At 47.7% G+C, this 23,727-nt stretch overlaps 1 protein-coding gene across 9 annotated transcripts in view; it reads right to left on the reverse strand.

Annotated features, from left to right (window-relative positions):
- Positions 1-23,727, reverse strand: part of igsf9bb (immunoglobulin superfamily, member 9Bb) — an 827,780-nt gene that overhangs the window by 41,879 nt on the left and 762,174 nt on the right. For all 9 annotated transcript variants that reach the window (XR_005458187.1, XR_005458188.1, XR_005458191.1 and 6 more), the window contains exons 13-17: positions 18,288-18,463; positions 15,391-15,617; positions 10,250-10,334; positions 9,962-10,123; positions 369-414 (exon numbers count right to left, since the gene is read on the reverse strand). Coding sequence is in view for 3 of the 9 variants with exons in the window: in XM_038779227.1 (XP_038635155.1) it covers positions 369-414; positions 9,962-10,123; positions 10,250-10,334; positions 15,391-15,617; positions 18,288-18,463 (696 nt within the window). In the remaining 6 variants the exon portion in view is untranslated. The remainder of the gene's footprint in view (positions 1-368; positions 415-9,961; positions 10,124-10,249; positions 10,335-15,390; positions 15,618-18,287; positions 18,464-23,727) is intronic.

The following is a 23,727-nucleotide window of genomic DNA, read 5'->3' on the forward strand; positions in this document are numbered from 1 at the left end:
TGGCATCTAAGTTACTGTAGAATTTTTAAAGGTTTTAAGAACAAAACCTTCAGTATCCTGTAGGAAAACTCCAAATTAGACAGGGATTTATCTCTGCTTTATAAATTTTAATAAGGTTTAAGGATTTATGTAACTAAGGCAGCCAGACTTCAGTTCACTTGTAACCGGCAGAATCAGAGGCTTCATTATGGAATGACCATTTCATTACATCCTTTATTAGTGGCAAAACGAAGACTAGTGTCAGTCCGACTTGGGTCTAATGCCGCAGTCTGGCTACCATCTCTGACAAAAATTAGTCAAATCAACCACTTCAATTTAGCACAAATGAACAAACACGGACAGAACTATAAAAGGGGCTGGTTACTTACGGGGATTCCACACTCTTTCGGCAGTGTGTTATTGACAGAGGAGGATCTGGAGGAGAACAAGCATGCACATTAAACAGCTATAAGGGAATCAAATTTAGTATTATAAATACTTTTTATGCAAGAGGTATGACTAGAATTTAGACATGTCAAGGTTATCACATTTCAGTGGAACACCAAAGATAAATCATACGGTATGCTAACGCAGGTAAATCTTGACTTTGATTTATAGTGAAAAGTGGGGGACAATGAGTCAGCATCCCATTTTATACACACCAAGATTTTTAGTCCATTGGTGAGATGACTCAAATTCCTCCACCTTGGTATCTCGAGGTGATCACTGATGAAATAGCTTATTGGAAGCAATCATGTTTACACTGCCGATGTGGGGATCAAGTTGAAGTCAGGAATGTATTGGAATATTCAGCACTTGCCAGGGTGATTGTGTCTACAACAACAATCAAGAAGCTCAACGCATCCAGAACAGAGAAATCGGCTTGATCTGAACCTCTGATGTTGTACTTCATAGCCACTACAGCGCCAGTGTATTTGATCTATGTTGCAATTTGCAAAGGTTATTTCAACAGCATTTCCCATCTCATCACCTCAACCAGCAAGAAGGATAAGAGCTGAAATGCCATGTGAACATTATCACCTCAAAGTTCTTCTCACAGTCTTAGACCAAATTAACAGGGATATGTATAACTATTCCTTCATTGCCATTGGATTTAAATTCTAGCATTCCCGTTAACAAATATTGTGCAATTACCAAAAGCACAAGGGTTCACGGAATAGGTTCAACAACACCTTCTCACACAACTAATGGGCCGCACGGTAGCACAGTGATTAGCACTGTGGCTTCTGAGCGCCAGGGTCCCAGATTCGATTCCCGGCTGGGTCACTGTCTGTGTGTAATCTGCATGTTCTCCCCGAGTCTGTGTGGGTTTCCTACGGGTGCTCTGGTTTCCTCCCACAAATCCCGCAAGACATGCTGGACATTCTGAATTCTCCCTCTGTGTACCCGGACAGGCGCCGGAATGTGGCGACGAGGGGCTTTTCACAGTAACTTCATTGCAATGTAAGCCTACTTGTGACAATAAAGATTATTAAAGATTATTATTAACTAGTGATTTGTAATAAGTGCCCTCTTGCAAGAACCGCCCACTACCCTACCTGATGACAAATAAAAAAAACAAAACAGATGGGAAATACACCCTAAACAGCAGCCCCAAATTATTGTGCTGTAATTGTGTAAATATCTCCGGTGTTAGGCTTAAATTTTGACTTTTAAGCTTTATAAAATACAAAATATATTTTCCTCAAGTTTTTTTGAAATAAAAATAGCAAATGTTTTTGCTTCAGATTCCGGCATCTGTAAGTTTTTTTTAACCTATTACAAAGGAAGAATCTTTCAGTGTTAAATAACTTGTTAATGATGTCAACGTCTAATTGAACATAAATCTCTCTGTTAAATAATTGATTGTGATGTGAAATAGGATTTACTGGCAGTTTACACCATAACTCACTAATTACGCTTCATTTCATACAGTTTGGGTTTTGATAATATGAACATAGAACGTAGAGAACATGGAGTCCCAACAGTGCAGAAGGAGGATATTTGGCCCATCAGGTCTGCACTGACCCTCTGAAAGAGCACCCCACCTAGGCCTACTCCCCCACACTATCCACGCATCCCCACCCAACCTGCACATTCCTGGACACCAAGGGACAACCCAGCATGGACAATTCACCTAACCTTCACATCTGTCGACTGCTGCAGAGTTGTGCAGGTACAATTGCATTCAAACTCTCAGTGAGCAGAAGCCTAGCTAACCCAACCTAGCTTTTCTTATAAATTTTGTATTGCAACTTATTACCATGCAGGAAATAAAAGTACTTCAAATATCAGATTGTTGGGGTGTCTTACATGGTTCTGTTAAGAGACCACTTTTCATTAAACAGAAGGTAAATAAAACTACCCAATTTCTGTCGGAACTATTTTCCTTGAGAAACCTGTCATATGTTCACTGAATTAAAACTTACTTCCATTGTAAATTAAGTTTGCTTTTATTAAGGGAACTTCTACAAGTTGACAAGCAAAAAGACTTTCATTTATTTTGCACTGTTTATGAGCCCAGGATATTCCAAAGCAGGTTACAACTAATTAATTACTTCTGAAGTGCAGTCACTGTTGTAAAATAGGAAAAATAGTGGCTACCATCGTGACTATTCTTGATCCTCCCTTAACAATGATTGCCTTAGTTTCCTCCTATTCTCCACACTTATTCACCCAGTTACTATGCAGTCCTTTAGATAGGAAAGGGAAGGACTATTGTACGAAATGGCATGCTGATAACTGGAAGTGATGTGCAATGCATGTCTGAAGGGGCCTTTCGATAGTGGCTTTCAACCTGAGATTGAGGGTGAGGAAAGTTTCTTGTTTCCCACTCCCTCTCATCGGGTGCCTGCCGGCCTAAAAAGTGAGACTGGGCGGGAAAAGGCCTCTAAGTGGCCACTTAAGGGCCTCCATTGGGGCGTGAGTGGGTTGACCCCTCTTCCCCCCTCCGAGGCCCTGTCTGCTTCACTGTAAAATTGTATTTGGGTCAGGGTGGGAGGGATTCTGGATGGAAACCAGTCCATGTGCCTTTATGTTCCCCAGTCTACCTCAGAACCCGTCAGGGAGGGGCTTAAAATTTTGGCCTATGCATGTTTTAGGAAACCTATTTAAACTCAGGCTAATTTGAAGATTGGGAGTTCAACTCTTTCACATTTGTCCGAGTCACATGAAGCACCATCAGCAACAAGGAGGTGAAAAAGAGCAGCCGGCTTCATATAGACCTTCTTTCAATAACACATAATCCACAATCAAATCAATTAAGTGATTTAAATATGATTTTAAACATTGGCCAGAAAAGAATACAATCTGTAAAATAAAGGAAACATCCTCCAACTACTGAATAGAAGCTGTACTGAGATAATTATAACTTGTGGAGACTGGCTATGCTGCTGAGGAAATGTCTTTCAACTGAAGACACTTTACAGGCTGCTCCAAATAGGTGAATTTTAATGGTTATTATCGCAATAAATTATTCAGTCTTCTCGAGTGAATCAAATAATATTTGAATACCTCTGAGCCTTAAAATATGAAAATTAATTAATTAATTATTTGTAGCTTTTGTTTGGTAAAAATACTAAGGGCTAGATTCTTCGGTTCCCAAGTCATGTGTTTCTAGGCAGCGCACCATTCGCTAGTGGCAGGATTCTATTTTTCCGCCACTTGTCAATGGGATTTTTCATTGTAACCAACTGACGTCGCTGGGAACCCACTGGCCATGGGTGCGCTGCTTGCGGGAAAAGTGAATCGCAACGATCCGAGAATTTCAGCCTAATGTTTTGGTCAGAACCAATACCCTTTCATCCCCATTTCCCTCTTCAGATTCCCTAAGCACGTTATGTAATCCAAAGATTGGATGAGTAGCCATCTTCCAGGCCTCTGCCAATACGGTTTCAGGAGCAGGAAGAGATTGGTGCAGTGGTGACATGCATCCTTATTCCTCCGCCCTCCTGAAATTAGGAGTTAGATTTTCAGGCCTCACTTGGGCTCGGATCAGAGGTGGGTGGGGGCTAAAAATAGACACACCAGCTGGTGTGCCTCTTTTTGGTGGAGGCAAGAGTATAGGGGGGGGAGGGCAGGCAGGCTATCCACTTGTTCTCCAGGCTCCCGTAGGTGGTATTGAGGGAGTGGGTGGGAGGGGGGGGGGGGGGTGAGGGGGAAGGGTGGTGTGGGGTGTAGAGGGGGGCGCTGTGTGGGGAGACAATTTAGAAGAAGCCTCCTGGTGACAGACTGGGGCACCAGTGCTCCACACAGCTCAAGAGGCCCTCCATACCTGCCTGTGTAAAGGTAGCCACAGGCTGTCTGTAGAGGGCTCCCCCAACTCCCTGACCATCCAGTGGTGACCTGGGCGCAAATTCCATTTTTTAATTGAAGATCTAAAATGATAGAGAGAGGAAGCATCCATCGTGAATATCCTCTCTCTTACTTACCTTCCAGTGTTGCCTGCTGCTCCTTTCAAGTTGAAATGCGTCTGAGGTTTGAGAGCCCACCAGCTGCCCTCTATTGGACGGAGAGCCTGTTTCCAGGTCAATGAAGGGTGAACTTTTGTGAAAAGCACAATGAGACTGTTTGCCCCTTAGAAATAGCCCCAACCTTTGTTTCTCACCCTGGAGGGAAAATTCAGCCTTCGGTTTTTGCTTAGTTCCTTACCAGGCAGCATGGGTGGCATTAGAAACCCAATGCGATAAGGGTATGGGGCTGCATCCTTTTCTCTACTTGTACTTCTCATCAGTGCTCCAACTTGCAGCACCTCCAGCCTTATTCATTGCAATGTGGAGATTGCGATTTCCAGAGAACATGAGTGTCTTTCTCGAGAGTGTCACTTGTATACTTTCTGATGTACCATCGATTGCACGCGAGGCGAGTGATTTACCAAAGTCTGGCTTTAATTGACTAGAACACAGCTCTGCGATCGTCTACAGTGGAAAGGGACGATCGTCAGGCGTCTGAGCATTTATACCTCGTTAATAGAGGCGTGGTTAACTCAGCCTCTTGGCCAATCGGTTGAGAGGCACATGACCGACCAGGGCCAATGGTAAGCCGACGTTCTGGCCCAATGGCAGACGAGTATGCAGATCATATCACCACATTCACCCCTTACGGAGAAGGAAGGCGGGGAGGGGGTGTGAACGAGACCCAGGGTGGGGGGGGGGGGGGAGAACTGGTGATATGAGTAGCCGTCGGGAGAATAATTTTCTCTCCGTACTCTTATCGAATTTTGGGGCTTGCCACTGGCCCAGACATAACGATATTTACAACAAGAAGGTCCATGGGGCTGTAGAACTCTAGAAGGATTCGATCAGTCTTTTGGTGGTCCTTGACGTCCTGGCTGAGCGCCGCAGTGGAGGAGTTGTCGTCGGATCGGCTGATGGTCCTGCTGATGTCCTGGAGTCCGGGAGCAATAGACTTCGAGTAGTCTCCGTCACCTGAGCTGGCCGCGGAGACGCCATGGATGAGGGATGGGGAAGCTGAGTGGGGTGCTGGGGTGAAAAAGGGGAGGGGGGTCTGTGGTGGGGGGGGCCGCACGCCGGCGGGTGCCAGGTCCCGGAGGGAGACCGTGTCCTGCCGACCGTCGGGGTACTCCACATACGCGTGCTGCGGGTTAGCGTGGAGTAACTGGACATGCTCCACCAACGGGTCGGACTTGTGCACCCGCACATGCTTCCGGAGCAAGATGGGCCCGGGGGTAACCAGCCACGTCGGGAGAGGGGACCCGGAGGACGACTTCCTGGGGAAAACAAGAAGACGCTCATGAGGTGTCTGATTAGTTGCAGTACAGAGGAGTGAGCAGATAGAGTGCAGTGCATCGGGGATCACCTCTTGCCATCGGGAAATAGGGAGATTTCTAGACCGGAGGGCCAGTAGTATGGTCTTCCAGATGGTACCATTCTCCCGCTCGACCTGTCCGTTACCCCGAGGGTTATAGCTGGTCGTCCTGCTAGAGGCGATGCCCCTGTCGAGCAGGAATTGACGCAGCTCGTCGCTCATAAATGAGGACCCCCGATCGCTGTGTATGTACGCGGGGTAGCCGAACAATGAGAAGATGGAGAGTAGGGCCTTAATGACGGTCGATGTGGTCATGTCGGGACAGGGAATGGCGAAGGGGAAGCGGGAGTGTTCGTCGATAACCGCCAGGAAGTAAATGTTGCGGTTGTTAGAGGGAAGGGGCCCCTTGAAGTCAATGCTAAGACGTTCGAAGGGGCGGGATACTTTGATCAGGTGTGCGCGCTCGGGGCGGTAGAAGTGCGGTTTGCACTCGGCGCAGATGCGGCAGTCACGGGTTACTGACCTGACTTCCTCGATGGAGTCGGGTAGGTTGCGGGTCTTAATGAAGTGGTGTAGGCGGGTCACCCCTGGATGGCAGAGGTCTGCGTGGAGGGAGCGGAGGCGGTCTATCTGCGCGCTGGAGCAGGTACCGCGGGTCAGGGCATCAGGAGGCTCATTGAGCTTCCCAGGACGATACAAGATATCATAGTTGTACGTGGACAACTCGATCCGCCACCGTAAAATCTTGTCATTTTTGATCTTGCCCCTTTGTGCATTATCAAACATGAAGGCTACTGACCGTTGGTCTGTGAGGAGGGTAAACCTCCTGCCAGCCAAATAGTGCCTCCAATGTCGCACGGCTTCGACTATGGCCTGGGCTTCCTTTTCCACAGAGGGGTGGCGGAGTTCGGAAGCCTGGAGAGTTCTGGAGAAGAAGGCCACGGGTCTGCCCGCTTGGTTCAGGGTGGCCGCCAGAGCTACTTCTGATGCATCGCTCTCGACCTGGAAGGGGAGGGCCTCGTCGATGGCGCGCATCGTGGCCTTTGCGATGTCCGCTTTGATGCGGCTAAAGGCCTGGCAGGCCTCCGGCGACGGCGGGAAGGTCGTGGTTTGCATGAGGGGACGGGCCTTGTCCGCGTAGTTGGGAACCCATTGGGCGTAGTATGCGAAAAACCCCAGGCAGCGTTTGAGGGATTTGGGGGTATTGGGGAGAGGGAGTTCCATCAGGGGGCGCATGCTTTCGGGGTCGGGGCCTATCACTCCGTTACGCACTACGTAGCCGAGTATGGCTGGACGGTCGGTGCTAAACACGCACTTATCCTTATTGTATGTGAGGTTAAGGAGTTTTGCGGTTTGGAGGAATTTCTGGAGGTTGGCGTCATGGTCCTGCTGGTCGTGGCCGCAGATGGTGACATTATTAAGATACGGGAAGGTAGCCTGTAATCCGTACTTGCCGACCATTCGGTCCATCTCCCGTTGGAAGACCGAGACCCCATTTGTGACACCAAACGGAACCCTAAGGAAGTGGTAGAGGCGCCCGTCAGCCTCGAACGCGGTGTACAGTCGGTCACTCGCGCGGATGGGGAGCTGGTGATAAGCGGACTTAAGGTCCACAGTTGAGAAGACCTTGTATGTCGCGATCTCGTTTACCATGGTAGAAATATGGGGAAGAGGATACGCGTCCAGTTGCGTAAACCGATTGATGGTTTGGCTATAATCGATGACCATCCGGTTTTTCTCCCCCGTCCGGACCACCAGCACTTGGGCTCACCAGGGGCTGTTGCTGGCCTCGATGACCCCTTCCGTCAGCAACCTCTGGACCTCGGACCTGATGAAGGACCGGTCCTGGGCACTGTACCGTCTGCTCCGTGTGGCGACGGGTTTGCAATCGGGGGTGAGGTTAGCAAACAGGGAGGGAGGGTCCACTTTGAGGGACGCGAGGCTGCAGATAGTGAGGGGGAGTATAGGGCCGCCGAATTGAAAGGTCAAGCTCTGCAGGTTGCACTGGAAGTCCAGTCCTAGGAGTGCCGGTGCGCAAAGGTCAGGGAGGACAAGGAATTTATAATTTTTACAAACCTTCCCTTGGACCGTGAGGTCCGCGATGCAGCACCCGGTGATGTGGACGGAGTGCGAACCTGAGGCTAAACCGATTTTGCGTGTTACGGGATGGACAGGGAGCGCGCAGCGTCTTACCGTGTCAGGGTGAACGAAGCTTTCCGTGCTCCCGGAGTCCAGCAGGCAGTCCGTCTCGTGGCCGATGAGGTGGATCAGCGTAGTCGTTTTGGTGAGCGTGCGTGGATGAGACTGGTCGAGTTGAACGGCCGCGAGCCGTGGAGAAAATCCGTCATCGCCGTCCGAGTCGATGCTGGAGGGACCTTGCGTGGCAGACCTGGAAGTCGGTGGCCAGGATCCACATGTGAGGTCTGTTCCCCAAGATGGCGGCGCCCAGTATCCGCACGTGGGATCGGGGCCCCAAGATGGCGGCGCCCAGGAAGCCCTCATGGCCGCTGGTGGCGGAGCTAGCGTTGCCGGCGCTGCGAGCTGATGAGGTGAGGCGCGCAGGCCGGCTCCAGGAGGCGAGCCGGGTGCATCAGCTGTGGGGACGCGCAGGCTGGCTCCAGGAGGTGAGTAACATGCATCAGCCGTGGGGATGCGCAGGCCGGCTCCAGGACGCCGGTTAGATGCATCAGCTGTGGGGATGCTCAGGCCGGCTCCAGGACGCCGGTTAGGTGCAGCAGCTGCGGGAGGAGGTAAGGCGCGCAGGCCGGGTGTGGGGGGCCGGGGGCGGGGGGAGCAGAGTCGCGCTGCGGGCAGGCAGGGACCGGGGGGGCCCGGAGAGGCGAGCCGGTCGGGCGCCGGGGCCCGGGGGAGCAGAGTCGCGCTGCGGGCAGGCAGGGACCGGGAGGGCCCAGAGAGGCGAGCCGGTCGGGCGCCGGGGCCCGGGGGCGGGGGGGGAGAAACGTGCGGGGCAGGCTGGCAGAGGCCTGGAGGGGCCGGGGAGGTGCGCTTGTCGGCCGGCGGGACGCGAGTCGGGAGCGGCTGGAGGGGCCCTGGGGGAGAGAGGGAGGCACACAGGCCGTTCGCAGAGGCCTGGGGGAGGGGGGGAGAGTACTGTGCAGCTTCCAGAAGCGCTGCAGCCAGCGTTTTGGCCTGGCAGACCGTGGAGTAGTGGCCCTTCTTCCCGCAGCTCTTACAGAGGGCGGAGCGGGCTGGGCAGCGCGAGCGAGGGTGTTTAGCGTACCCGCAAATGTAGCAGCAGGGCCCCGCGGATTTATCGGGGCGCCCCGCGGCACAAGCCTGAGGGAGGCCGGGAGCGGCGGTTGGCGGGTGGAAAGCGTGCCAGGAGGCGGCCTGGCCAGGGTCATAGGTGCGAGCGCTTAGATCTGCGACCTCCAGGGAGGCGGAGAGAGTCAGCGTCTCCGTTAAACTGAGTTCGTCTCTTTCCAGCATCCGCTGGCGGATCACGGGAGACAGCATCCCAGCCACGTAAGTGTCTCTGATGAGTAGCTCCATGTGCTCTGTAGCGGACACCGCTACACAGGCGCAACCTCTCCCCAGGGCATAGAGGGCCTGGGCGTATTGGTCTAGAGACTCACCGGGGACCTGCTTTCTGGTGGCCAGCAGATGTCGAGCGAATACCCTGTTGATCGGTTTGATGAATTGTCCTTTTAGCTTTTGTATAGCGTCATCATAATCCGTTTCCTCTTTGATTATTGCGTAAGCGTCAATACCCACGCTGGAGTGGAGGACGTGCAGCTTCTGTGCCCCGGTGGGGGGGGGGGTGGTTGTAAATGCTAGGAACCCTTCGAGGCAAATCAGCCAGAGTTGGAAAAGTTCTGCAGAGTTCGGAGTTTGCAGGCTGATGCGGAGGCATTCGGGCTTGATGCGGAACTCCATCTTCAAAGTTGTAGTCAATTAAATTGATGTACCACCGATTGTACGCGAGGCGAGTGATTTACCAAAGTCTGGCTTTAATTGACTAGAACACAGCTCTGCGACCGTCTAAGTGGAAAGGGACGATCGTCAGGCGTCTGAGCATTTATACCTCGTTAATAGAGGCGTGGTTAACTCAGCCTCTCGGCCAATCGGTCGAGAGGCACATGACCGACCAGGGCCAATGGTAAGCAGACGTTCTGGCCCAATGGCAGACGAGTATGCAGATCATATCACCACACTTTCCTAGCGAAGGCCTTTAGAAAATACAGCTCCTACTTACCCCTCTTTCTCTTATTCTTCCGCTTCCGCTGCCTGTTAACAAAGCAAGCAGCCAAAGTACTGAATAAAATGGCTGCCGCCAGGAAGCAGATGGTGGCAACAATCCCAGCCACAACTGGACGGGCTAGGCCTTCCTCGGGCACTTCAGGTGGTGGAAAGATATCTAAAAAGAATAGAGAAGTAAAGACTAAGCAACAATGAAGTTACTGGCTTTACGTTTGAACATTTTCTAACAATCCTGTGGTCAACAGAGTATCCATTCTTTAGAAGGGACAAGTGTACATCTCACCTGAACTAGAAACCCCAACTATGTTACTTGGCTCACTGATCAGGTCCTGCATGACAGCCATCACACGAAATTCATACCAGGAGTCCTGACAAAAAAGAGAAAAAAGAATCTGCACCTCATTTCTGTCATTTGCATAAAATAGCGCCATTCCTGGTGAATGGGAAAGATACAAAAACCAGCGGAAGGTAACAAAACAGTCAGAAACTGTAAGATATGGCTAAATCAACACAAAGTTTCAACAATTGTGTTTGGAAAAGTGGGTGGCTAGGAGTCATGTGGGGCCGCTTGTAAACTGACAACAGTGCTCTGCCAATGACAATAATTAAATTGCTGAATAATTACTTTGAACTGGCAGTTACATTAGAGGGGATGTCAGCATGCCCCAAGATGTGAAGAGCGCGATCTACCGGCGTCGTCATTCAGGTCTCGGGATGCGATGAAACCGGTAAATCTCACGACAGGCCTCTCATGAGAATGACTGGCCTCGTCAGGCCTCGTGAGTCGCACTGAGGGCGGGATCGAGATTTGTATATTAAAGTGAGTCGTTAGTCTCACTGGAATACGTCTACGCCGGATCTACCCAGTGCCTGGGGCCTGAAGGCCTCGCCTTGGAGACCCCGAGTTAGCGCAGCTTAGCACTGGTTTCCACAAAAGTGGACCAGGCATACCGACATTTCGGGGGCATCTCCCAGGCGATTGAGGACCCCTGAGTGGTCAGGCTCTGGGCAAGGTGGTACCCTGGCACTCCCAATGTCACCTGGGCGCCGTGGCACTGCAAGCTTGATACCGTGGCAATGCAATCCAGGTATCCTGGCAGTGCCATATGGGTGCCATGCTGGCACAGCCAGGGTGCCAGATGGCGCGGGCAGGCTGGCAGGGGCATGGTCAATATGCCAGACTGGCAGTGCCAAGGTGCCCAAGTGGCACCTTGCCCATGCCAGGGATAGGGCCAGAGGGTACCCTTATGAGGTGGGATATGGGGGCTCGATGATCCCTGATGGTGAGTTGGGGAATTGGGGGGGTCCGGAGGCTGCATTGGGGTCTAGAAATCGGGCTCTACTATCCCGGTGAGCGGAGCTCGTTGATGCAGAAAATGGGATGAGGTGCGGCCTCAGTGGGGCATTCCTTGCCAAGGCCCAGAAATGAAGCAGAGTTCCGTTTAATACAAAGGTCGTCTTCGGCAACCCAGAACTCTGTTTCATTTCTGTTAAAGCGTGCCCCAAGATTGAGTCAAGGAGAGGGGCTTACTAAAGTTAATTATCAAAATAACAGTAATGAACAAAATAATGGCAGCGACAGGTAAAAATCTTTGGCAGCAGATAGTTTGCATTCCAGGATTTTAAAGATTATAGGCAAGAATATAAGAATACTGCAGACAGTTGGTTGGTGGTTGAGTTTTGTTGAAAAAAGAGATATGCTGTCTAAGTTCCTCGTCTTGCACCCATCAGGACAGATCACAAGATTACCAATTTTATGTCCATGCATTGCACCATTTTCAACGGAACTAAAGCCCGGGGACAGCCATTGCCTGATTTATTTCCCATGGCAATGCCCTCACCCACTGTTTTTCAAACTTCCTTTCCGGGGACACATTTTTACCAACCGGCCAACCTCCGCGACCCACGCCGGCCGACCTTCGCGACCCATGCCGGCTGACCTTTGCGGCCCACGCTGGCCGACCTGCGCGACCCACCATTTTGTCTTACCTTGTTTGTTGCTGACAAAAATGGAGGAAATGGGTTTGGGTCCCTTTGGCCTCCAGAACTTGAAAACAAAAGGCTGCAACCATATCAAAAAAAAATGCTGCCGCACTGCGCATGCGTACCCGACCATCGGTGCGCACATGTGCATCGATGATCGGGCACACATGCGCAGTGCGACCAAATTTTGTTTATCTGTTCCTGGCCATTTTGAAGGCCGCTCGCAGCCGGCATTATTAAAAGCCGGCTGCTGCGGCTGTTGCGCGCGGATTTGCGCATTTGTGAGCGCCGCAACGGACGGCTTCGCGACCCTCCCAATACCCGCCTGCAACCCACCTGCGGGTCGCGCCCCTGCGTTTGACAACGCCTGCCCAAACCAATCAGCATTGACCTGCCTGGTTTGAATTTGAACAATAGCTTGGCAGTTAACTGTTCCCTGCTGCATTCTCCATGAAATGTCTCTACCTGTCAGTTGCAGTCAACCAATCAGGACTCTCTTCTCATGTCGTATAAGGTGTTGTTCCCTTTACTGTTGGTATTCTTGATGAGTGCAAGACAAAAAGCTTCGACAGCTTGTCTCTTTTAGCAGTAATATTTCAGATGGTCTAATCATAATCTCTCTCAATTTGGGACCATTCCTCTATTTTGAAAATGGTGCAAATCACTCAGCTTATTAAGAAAGGTGGGAAAGAGGGAAACCAGCTTACCATCTATTGCCCGGAAATGACTAGAATCCATAACTAAGAATACTCTGAACATTTTTAGCTGATCAGAGAGAACCAGCGTGGATTTTTAATAAAGGGTAGGTCACGTCTGACAAACTGACTTTTTTCAAGAGGTGCCTGAATTAATGGACAGGGGAGTTTCTAAGAATGATATTTATGCAGACTTCCTTCAGACATTTGATAAAGTCCATCAGAAGAGACTGTTAGCTAAAGTGAAGCTCATGAATTATTGACCTGTTTAGGAAATTGGCTGAGAAATAGGAGACAGGAAGGTAGGGATACTGTGCAGATTACTCTAAATGGCAGGATGTAACTAGCAGTGTCCTGTAAGGATCTGTGCCGGGCCTTCGATTAGTCACCTTAATTATTAATAACCTGGAAAATGAAACCATATCTTGAAATTAGCCAACAACACAAAAATAGGCATTGTTATAAACAGTGTAGATGGAGGCATAGGTTTACCAGGAGATATTGTTGGATTAAGTGAAAGGATTTCAGTCTATGCAAATGTGTGATCATCACTTTAGAACTAAAATGTTAGAACAGGCGGGGTGGGATTCTCCGACCCCCCGCTGGGTCGGAGAATCGCCAGGGGGGCGTCATGAATCCCACCCTGGCTTTGAGGACGGCTTGCGGAGTCCTCGGGGGGGGGGGTGGATCCAGCCCCGGGCCCCCCCCCCCCCGCCCCGTGGCCTGGCCCACAATCGGGGCCCACGGATCTGCGGGCAGGCCTGTGCCGTGGGGGCACACTTTGCCTCCGCGCCGGCCTGTGTAAGGCTCTGCGATGGCCGGCGCGGAGAAGAAACCCTCTGCGCATGCGCAGGAATCAAGGCAGCGGTTCACACCGCCACTCTCCTCAACCTCCTGGTACAAAAATCGTCAAAATGTAATTTGCAGGTACAGAAAATAATTAGAAGGGTGTGTGGAGAGCCCCCTCCTGAGATCAACACGGCTCGCCACGTCTCGTGCGATCGATGTTGCGATGTAAATCCCACCAACAATGGGTGGGATTACTTTTTGGCAAATCCGCATATTAGAGCAAGACGGTTAGCCTCACTCTAATGTGCAGATTCCCGAGGTACCCGAGGGTTTGGGAATTCCAGCGAGCGGAGCTCCTCAGTGTACAAAACGGGGCTATGTGCGACCTCGGACAGGCGTTCCCAGTTCAGGCCCCTTATTCAACATGAGTCCCGTTAAATAGCCATGTGTTTCTTGGCACTGTGAGAGCCGGGACGCAAACGGATTAATGCGCTTACTCGGGGGCTTTGATCCTTTTCTGGGAGAATTCTTTCAGCTTTTCACAGCAACTTCACTGAAGCCTACTTGTGACAATAAGCGATTATTATTATTAATTGCACTGTATGACTAGGGGTGTAGAAAGGTTGCGGTGCAGAAAGAGGCCATTCAGCACCTTGTGTCTGTGCCAACCGAAAATGAGAAAAAAGAAACTAGCTGCTAATTTTAATCCTACTTTATATAGAATTGTGTGAAAATTAGAGTCAGATAATTTTTAGGAATAAATTAGCAAAGATTCTAAGAGCAAAAGGTGGTGGACGACTGGAAATCTCTCTGCAAATGGCAACTGTTGATAAATTAGTTCTTCATTTCAAATCCAAGATTGATAGATGGATATAGCCAAAGGTATGAAGGGATATTGGGAAAAGACTGTTAGATGAATTTAAACTGCATACCAGCTATGAACCCATTCAATGGCAGAATAGGCTCGAGGGTGAAATGATTAATCCTCTATATACTTGGTCCAGGCAAAGAAGATGGAAAAACTATGTTTTGTAACAAATATTACATTTTTCTTTGCATAGTTCACCTCAACTACCACCCCCACCCCTCGTCCTCCCTCCCCACCGCGACACCAGCCTGATATGTCTAGAGATTGATGCTAAGATTAGTCAACAACTCCGCAATTATTTTATAATCCGCCCATCAGGCTGTTTGAAGGTAAATGAGGTTGACCTTCCTCTCTTATTGTTGAGCAATTCTCATGTGCCCCCCCCCCTCCCCCCCCCCCCCCCCCCCCACCGCCTCTGAGTTGCACACATCGCAGCAGGCACAAGAGCAAGCCGTTGCAATATCACTTTGCCATACGTCACCATGGAAACGGGATCAGCCTGCAGATGGGCGCAGAACCAGTTCAACTCAGTTTCCCAAGTGGACAAGCCCTTAGGAACAATATTCTCCCTTATTTTTAGAATATTGGACAGGTTATCCGTAGGTAGAGACTTTTCTGCGCAGAAAGTTGATAGGCCTCTCCACTTCCAAATTAAGGGAGTACAAGGCAGAGCAGATGCTTTGCCCAGCATCAGCAGCCAATCGGGCTGAAGGGGAGCTGGCAGGCATGTTTCTGGTTGTTCTTGTGGGACCACGAGGTGCCGCAGTATTTCTTCATGCTCTCTGAAACTGGGCCCAGTCCACTGCCACTTTAGTCTCTGACACATCAGCTTCTCTTCTTCTGGACCAGAGGCTAACCTGGGCATCCAATGCTCCAGCAGATTCTTTGCTGAACTAAACCTCAGGAACAATTGATTGCAAGTGGCAGTCAACACATATGTTTATATAGTTGCAGGGTGATCGAGAGGAAAATGTTAACGTAAGTGGCGGTCGCCATTATTTAATATTCCGGTCAAAATATTTGCCCCATTCCTCTGACCACTGTGAATTTTGTTCAGATCATTTTAGAAAAGGGTTGGCAATGACTTACCAGAGATAACTCCTTCGTCAACAGATCAGTTTCGGTCCCTGGTATTGCATCGTCTAGAATCTCCCACCTATCTCCCAGACGGAATTCCATGATATAATGGTCAATTGGATAGCTATGGTTGGCTGGTGAGAGCCAAGACAGCAACACTCCTTGGTGTGTTCGATTAGCTGTTAGGCACCTTGGTGGAGAAAGCAGCACCAGTGGTTCTCGGGTCGTAACAGGGAAAGCTGGAAGAATAATCAAGATGATAAACGCATCTGCTGAAAGTGTCATGAAGTGCTCCTTGAAGCTGGACAGCCCTTGATATGCATTACTCATCCTGCTGCTTAGAAATCCATTATTGTTCACATATTTCCACCATATGTTTTGCTTCACTAGTCTTCCTGGGCCACCATTCATTGTCATTTGCACATTCTCCCCGTGTTTGTGTGGGTTTCCTCCAAGTGCTCCAGTTTCCACCCACAGTCCAAAGATGTGCAGGTTAGGTGGGGGTACAGGGATAGGGCAGGGGAGTGGGCCTAGGTAGAGTGCTCTTTCAGAGGGTCAGTGCAGATACAATGGGCTGAGTGGCATCCTTCTGCTCTGTAGGGCTTCTATGGAAAGCTGTCCTAACTTGACAATTTATGGGCACTGGAGAATAGGTTGAGTTCTTCTGGAAATTGTATCCCAATTTAATCTTTCTTGAGCGTTTTTTATGGTTTATTTGCTTTAATCAAGCAAACATATCAAAACCTATTCGATGAGTAATGCAGTCAGGCCGTTGCGCTCCATATAATTAAATGTTACTTGTATACAGTTCTAGGAAATTTTATCCTGATGATCACTGTTAAACATCCAATCACAGACCAATGCCATGACATCATTAAACATAGGATTAATGAACCTTGGGCGAGATTCTCTGGCTTCATCATGGAGTGTTTCTTGGCGGGATGGTCAAGTCCCACCGCTGTCAGTGGAATTTCCCATTGAATCCACCCCATGCCATCTGGAAACCTGTGGCAGAGGCGCACTATCGACGGACAGCCGGAAGATCGCGATCATTATAACATGTTCAGTATCATGAGGCCAATTGAGATGAGTAAACAAATAGAATAGTCTAAGGAAGTAGCAACCCCGTTGAAGTGCTGAGTCAGGACCAGCTGCACACACACCCTGAACTCTGTTATTACATCTTTATCATCTTGAGCACTCAAATCTCTTGCACCTTCACTGATGCCAAACAAAAGTGAAATTACTTGGTCTCCAGTGTTACGATGCTTTGAGATATAATTCTACACCCACAGGTGTATCATTAAGACAAAGGTCTTAAATATTAAGTAAAAATAATAAACAACCCGGTGTTAGTTTTTTTTAACTAATATATTCATTGTTTTGCAAATCATTTTGTTAATTGATGTAAATGTTCACTTTTAGGCCAGCGACTCTTTTAATGTGTGATTTACTATTGGAGGTGCACCTTGTTAAAAGTTCACCTTCCATTGACAACAATAGGATTGGACCTTATAAAGATTAGAGCACAGAAAGAGGCTATTCAGCACACTGTATCTATGCTCGTGTCTGCAATAATTCCTATTTCCCATCCTTCTGAACAGATCCTTTTATATATTTTCCATATTCAAGTCCCTTTTAAATAATGTTCCAGTCACTACCTCAATAAACACCTCTGGTGTAGCATTTCATTTCTAATCATTCTCTGAGTGAAAACTTTCTTCTAACTTTCCCTTTGGCCGTGTCATAATCATAGATCAGATTCACAGAAGGAGGCTATTTAGCTAATCACGCCAGTGCCAGCTCTTTTCACTTCAGATGCTTATCCAATTCCTTTTTGAAAGCCCCGATTGTATCTGCCTCCACCACTTTGTCAGGCAGTTGTGTTCCGGATCCTAACCACTCACTGCATAAACAGGTCATCTTTGTTTTTTTTTTACCAATCACTTTCAATCGGTGACCTCTGGTTCTCGATGCTTCCTACACCAATGGGAACAATGTCTTTCTATCTATTCTTTCTAGACGCAACGCAATTTTATACACTTTCATCAAATCTTCTCTCAACCTTCTCGCTTCTGTGGAGAACAACTCTACCTTTTCCAATCTATCCATGCAACTGAAGTCCCTCATCTCTGGAACCATTCTTGTGAATCTTTTCAGCACTCTCTATAAACCAAACCTGCTTAATTTGCTATTCCCAGAATTGGACAGAATAGTCCAGTTGAGGCCAAACCAGTAGGCGCAAACCTTCACCCATTCCGAAGAAGCATCACGTTAGACTTGCAACGTTGACTCAGTCTCTGTCTCCACAGATGCCCCCAAATCTGTCTGTTTCTCAGCACTTTTTCTTTTTGCCTTCCTTGCTTTAAGTCAGTGCCTCTATTTGTAAAGTCCAAAATGCCATATGCCCTTTTAATCACTTTCTCAACCTGCCTTACAACCTTCAACAATTCGTACTCACGTAGAGTCGAACTTTCCTTCGGGTGTTGGGAACTCAATATTGGGACCATATGGTGGTCCCTAAAGACTTGCTTGTCCTAATGAACTACGATGGTGAAAGGTCATTGTCCTGAAACATTAACTCTGTTTTTCTCTCCACAGATGTTGCCTGTCCTGGCGAATGCTTCCAGTATTTTCAGTTTTGATTTCATATTTTCAGTATCTGTAGTACTCTGCTTTCTGCTAAGTATAAATTTAGTACTGGAGGCAGGAGGCCATGTTCCAACAATGACTGTGGACACTTACAGCAATATGAGTAATCCACAGTGGCTTAAAACAATCAGTATGCATATAAGGGCTCACAGCATTGAAGATTATCAAACTTATGTAACTTCTTGCCATGGAGCTAAAACAACATTCCAGAACTGAATGAGTGAGTGCACACTTACACTGAAGACAATTTTACTTACCCAGCGTATTCACAGTGATGACTTCACTGAAGGGCCCTGTGCCCAGTTTATTCTGTGCTAGCACACTGAACTGGTATGCGGTCTCAGGCTCCAGGCCCTCCACCAGCAGCCAGGTAAGGCCTGCGGATACAGGCAGTGAAAGCCAGTCATGGGGTCCCAGCATAGCCCTCTTTACCCTGTGGCAAAAACAGAACTAGACAGTTAGTATATGCTTCCCAGAGAGGTGCCTGCTCAGGTCAGATTGTAGTTTGAGGGCGAAACAAGTCTCATGGAATGAAGCAGCATTGAACTCATAGCTCAGTACAGTGAAGAAATGTCATTTGCCTTTTCAGTAGCTCATTTAATTGATGAGAATACCTTTCTTTAAATCTCTTCTAAGCTCACTAATTGTAATAGTGTGCCTGACACATTTTTCCTGCACTAACGCTAACAATTACCAGGTCAGAAATGGCATTCACCATTATAAATACCAAGCTTCCTGACATTGCAATCCAATGCCAACTTCCAAAGATCAACTCCCTTCTTCACCAATTCACTGACTGCTTATCATCTTGGACCCTATAAGGCACTCTTTTTGAATGAAGTAACCAATATTAGATGTTAGTGAGGAAACATTCATTCCTAATGTTTATTAGATGTGAATCTTCGTTAATTAATTCACTTTGAGATATAAATTTGAAAAATACTTATATGCCATAATTTTACTCTTATTTACTGATGTCCAGACTTTGGTTGAATAATCAGTCTACATAAATATATACAAACAGAAGCAATACATTTAGACCAGGTCAGTGATCTGAGCAATTCGTCCCCTGCAATAGCTCATTGGACAAATAATTTAATGGGACAAAATTGCAGAGCTATGGGAGAGTAACAGGGCAGCCGGACTAATTGGACAACTCTTTCAAAGTTGCAGAATAGGTACAATGGGTTAAATGTCCTCTTTCTGTGATGTATAATTCTACAATTCTGTAAGGAAAGGGGTGAAAGGGCTAACATAGGCCTGAGTTTTCATGCAGGTGGAGAGGCTCGGGTCATAGAGGTGGGTAAGAGCATAAAGTGGCATTCGGGGTATGAGGGGCCTTAGGCAGTGGGTAGGGGGCCATAGGATGGCATGGGACTATGAGAAGCCATGGGGGCGAGGGGGGGGGGGGGGGGTGGGTTGGCATGGATGGTGAGTGTGTGGGAGTGAGGGCTGTAAGGTTCTATTTTTTTTGTTTTGTGCATCTTTTCGACAACTTCACCAAAGTACCAGAGCACAAGGGCAGGTCATCCTCTGTGCTCGTTCTGGGGATGGCGGACCTGACTTCTAATGCAGCCCACCCCGGAATGGAAATATGACATTACAGTCAGCTTTCTCCTGGGTCTCCAATTCTGTACTCCCAACCCAGGAATGAAAACATGGGCTGTAGTGCTGCTTAATGTAGGGGATCAAGGAGGGTTGGGGTGTTGGGGGAAGGAGATGAGAAGGGGCAAGGAAGGGTGGGAAGCTGCTAAATCCATGATTCAACAATCACGTGTGGATTTTATATATGGGCTTAATGGGCCAAATGGCCTGTTATCACTTTATAATTTATTCAAGCGCTTAAAATAATTCAGCAATAACAGATATTTTTGAATGAGGGCACAAGTCCTCAAGGTAATGATTACTGTTTAACATTGGAGGTTGAGAGTTATTTAATTAGAACAATGAACAATAGAACACAGGAACAGACCCTTCGGCCCTCCAAACCTGATACCATCCTTTATGGAGCTGTTCATTGGACAATCCTAAGGGTAAGCAACTTTGTGATTTATCGATTACCTATATGGCATGTAATTCTCAAATAACTTCTAACTTCTGGCTTTTCTTTGCACACCTTTGTGGTGGAAATCCTGCATTTAATGATATCCCATAATAGGCCCCAGTACAAATCGTTCATATTCTGGTTTTGGCAGAGGTGCTTAGTTCAAGCTGGCATGTACAGTACACACTGGGTAAAAGCATTGCAGTTCACTCACATGTTTGGCTTCCCTCAGTTTGGAAACTGGGTGCGTTTATACCCACCAGTGCAGAGCAATCCGTATCTGGGACAGAGAGAGGCTGAGCGGCTCAACAGCAGATCCATCGTATGTGGATGATCCCCACATCAGTGCTGACTTTTACACAGTGTATACTAAAGATTAGTGCCAATGATAACAGTTATTAATGCAACTTAAATCTGAAAACTACGTGCAATGCAGAAATGTAGGAAAAATAGGAAGCATCGCAGCACATTAGAGAATGGTTGTTGTCCCCTTGGAATCACTGGGCTCCACGATATTAAAATGCAAAGGCTTGTCAATTTGTGTAAATTAGAGACACGGCCCACACATCAATAATTTAATTAATTTAACATGCAACAGGATTTCACATGTGACTAAGTTAAAGAGCTATCATTATTCTGTTAGTGACATATGAAAGCTTTATAAATGGAAGCTTGCAGCGGTGCCACACATTCCTTGCTGCCGACCGCCTTCTCGTTTATTGAAAATAATATATCGATATGACATCTACATCTCAAGGGTTTAAGTTGGAGCTGATAACGTAACAGAGCCTGCAGTGCGGCAGTGCCAAATGCAAGGTTTTCAGAGCAAGCTGTTCAAGAATACCCCAGCCTGCCGCTGTGCTAGCTACTGCTCGGCTCAGTGGTGGCGCTCTTTCTTGTCCCTCGGTCAGGAAGGCCTCCGACAAAAGGTGCTGAACATAGAACCTAGGCTTTTCTTCACTGAGGGAGCACTGCTCTGTTGTAGGGGGCCTGCATTTTGGAAAACATTTTAAAACCTACTTAGTTGCACATCTAAAAAATATTTGGGAACGACTGGGGAACTGTCCTGTTCAATATTAATCCTTCAGTCACCACTGAAGAAGATAAACAGATTTGAGACCTTCTTGTGCTCGGCCTACTTGCGCAGTGACTACATTTGAAAAATATTTAATTACTTGTGGGACACTTTAAGATACACAAAGGACACTAAAGGCACTATATACTAATACAAATTCTTTCTTGCTGGGCTAAGCTTGCTTCCCAGTTACTTCCAGATTTATTTTCAGCTTGCAGGAACATAGTTTACATTTGCTTTTGACTATTTTCCAGCATGCTGGAGGAGCTTGGCGCAGTGGTTGGATCTCGTCCACATTTGCGCTAGACCAGGGGTGGGCAAACTTTTCCGTGCAAGGGCCACATTCAGAAAGTCACAATTTTAAAGAGCCGCATAGTATATTAAGTAAAATCATTAATATTTTAAATAGCCAAAATAAAAGGTCTTTAAAGAAAAAAAAGCACATTTATTTGAAAAACAAAGTAACTCAGTAAGTAACAGAACAATGTCAATGAGAATGATGCATCTGACTGCAGTCATTTACCAGTTTGTTGAAATCAGGTGTCAAGTTGCTTGTGCTGATCCTTAACACTGACAGAAGCACAGCCTGGCCGAGTCAACGATAAAAACGCGCGTAGTGGGGTGGATGAGTGGGGCTGCCTTATTGGTCGGTTTAGTTGGGTGTGCGACCAATAGGAGTCCAGGTTACAACCAATAATAAGGCTTATTGAATAAGCGCATTTACTTCAGCGGCTTTTCCCCAGCGGCTTTTCAAAAATGCCGGTTATGATTCCGGGCACCTCATTGGCGGGCCGCATAAAAACCTTTGTCGGGCCGCATGCGGCCCGCGGGCCGTAGTTTGCCCACCCCTGCGCTAGACTCATCATTCCAACTGCTCTGTTATCTTTTCTTCTTGTTCAGTTCTCTGCCTGAAGGTAGGGCCATGACGATTGTTTGCTGATCCGTGGTTATGCCCTATTGTTTTGATGTAGGTAGGGGTGAGGAGGTAGACCCCAAACCTACCTTAGCTAGAAAGGGGATTGAACCCAGTGCTATTGGTGTTGATCTGATCCACACACTAGCCACCCAGCAAACGGAGTTAACTGCTCTCTTCCCGTACCAGCCTCCCCAAACAGGCAGCGGAATGTGGCGACTAGGGGCTTTTCACAATAACTTCATTGAAGCCTACTTGTGACAATAAGCAATTATTATTATTATTATCTTGCCCCTGCCCGTTACATCGAAAAATTAATGTATATCTTGTGCATTCCCTGGGAGACTGGAGAAACAGAGGCAGGACCTTGTTACAAGGAAGGAGGAGGGGAAGCAGAGGACACAGTCTCAACCTCATCCCCTTTTCTCTGATAGATATGAGAACTTGACCAAAATTCTCAACCTCTCAACCTGAGCACAGTTCTAATATTCTGTCAGCAGAGGGAAAACCTTGAATCAAAAGGAACGACATGCCCCTTGTATGCATGTGACCAGTCGATGAACGTAACCAGTATGTAGTCGCCTCCAAGTGTGCTGCAATCCACACAAAACCTTGGCAGAAGACTGTGGTGATATGCATCACTGTAAATACACAAAGGGTTAATGTACATACACTACACCTAGCTAGACACTAGAGGGAGCACCAGAGACATGACACACAGACAGTCAACCAATAGGTCAGTAAGATAGGACACAACCAATGGGCAGTCACGACCCACAAGGAGGTGACACTACCACAGGAGGGCATTACGCCAACCCATATAAAAGGACACAGCACATATGCTCAGTCTCTTTCCAGTGGAGACACTTAGTGAGTAGATCTGAAACACATCACACCCACCACCTGGATTGTAGCAGACTGGTTCGTCAGTCTGAGTAGCTATAGAAGGATTAACAGGAGAGTCGAATCCAAGTAGGAAAATTGTTAACAGTTTAATAAATGTGTTAAAGCTATCTCCAAGTCTGAAACTTCCTTTGTCAGAGTGTACATCAAGGAAGCAGCTTATGCTATGACAAGAGCATAACAAAACAAAGACTTCTTCTCTTGGGTTCATTACAGTAACATTATAAATCTGTTTCCGATGAGTAGGATCAAGATTAACACTGAGCGCACTGACGAAACACTCCCCATAGTCTTTATGAAATTCTACCCACAGGAAAGAGTGAACCATTCTTTCTTGTGCTGGAATGAGGAGAGATTTGTAATAACTGCTCTTAAATTACATGTCCCTCTGAAGGACGGCGTTAACGCTCACTGGAAACCAAATGGTTTAATGAGCGCAGAAGAACAGCAATGTGAAATAGCCATTAGCCACTGTGGAGGGTATCGACTGGAGATGATGTGTTCCTTTTCTGCTTTTTTTTTTGAAACGCTGCTTGAAACGGCTTTTGTGTCTCCCTCAGCTCCAAAAATGTTTATGAGGCTGTTTTCCAGATCTGCTGCTCAAGGAAATTGTACATTTTCAATTCCTGTGCAAAGCACTCTAGCCGCAGACAGACACTGCCCTCTGTACTGACTGCCGTGAAAGTCATTACGTGAACGGCCTCCCAATCAGTGGTGGCTTCAGCGATTTCTATTTTAGTTAAATTAGATGGAGAAAAAATG

This window comes from Scyliorhinus canicula, chromosome 19 (genome assembly GCF_902713615.1).
Source record: "Scyliorhinus canicula chromosome 19, sScyCan1.1, whole genome shotgun sequence".
NCBI classification, from domain to species: domain Eukaryota; kingdom Metazoa; phylum Chordata; class Chondrichthyes; order Carcharhiniformes; family Scyliorhinidae; genus Scyliorhinus; species Scyliorhinus canicula.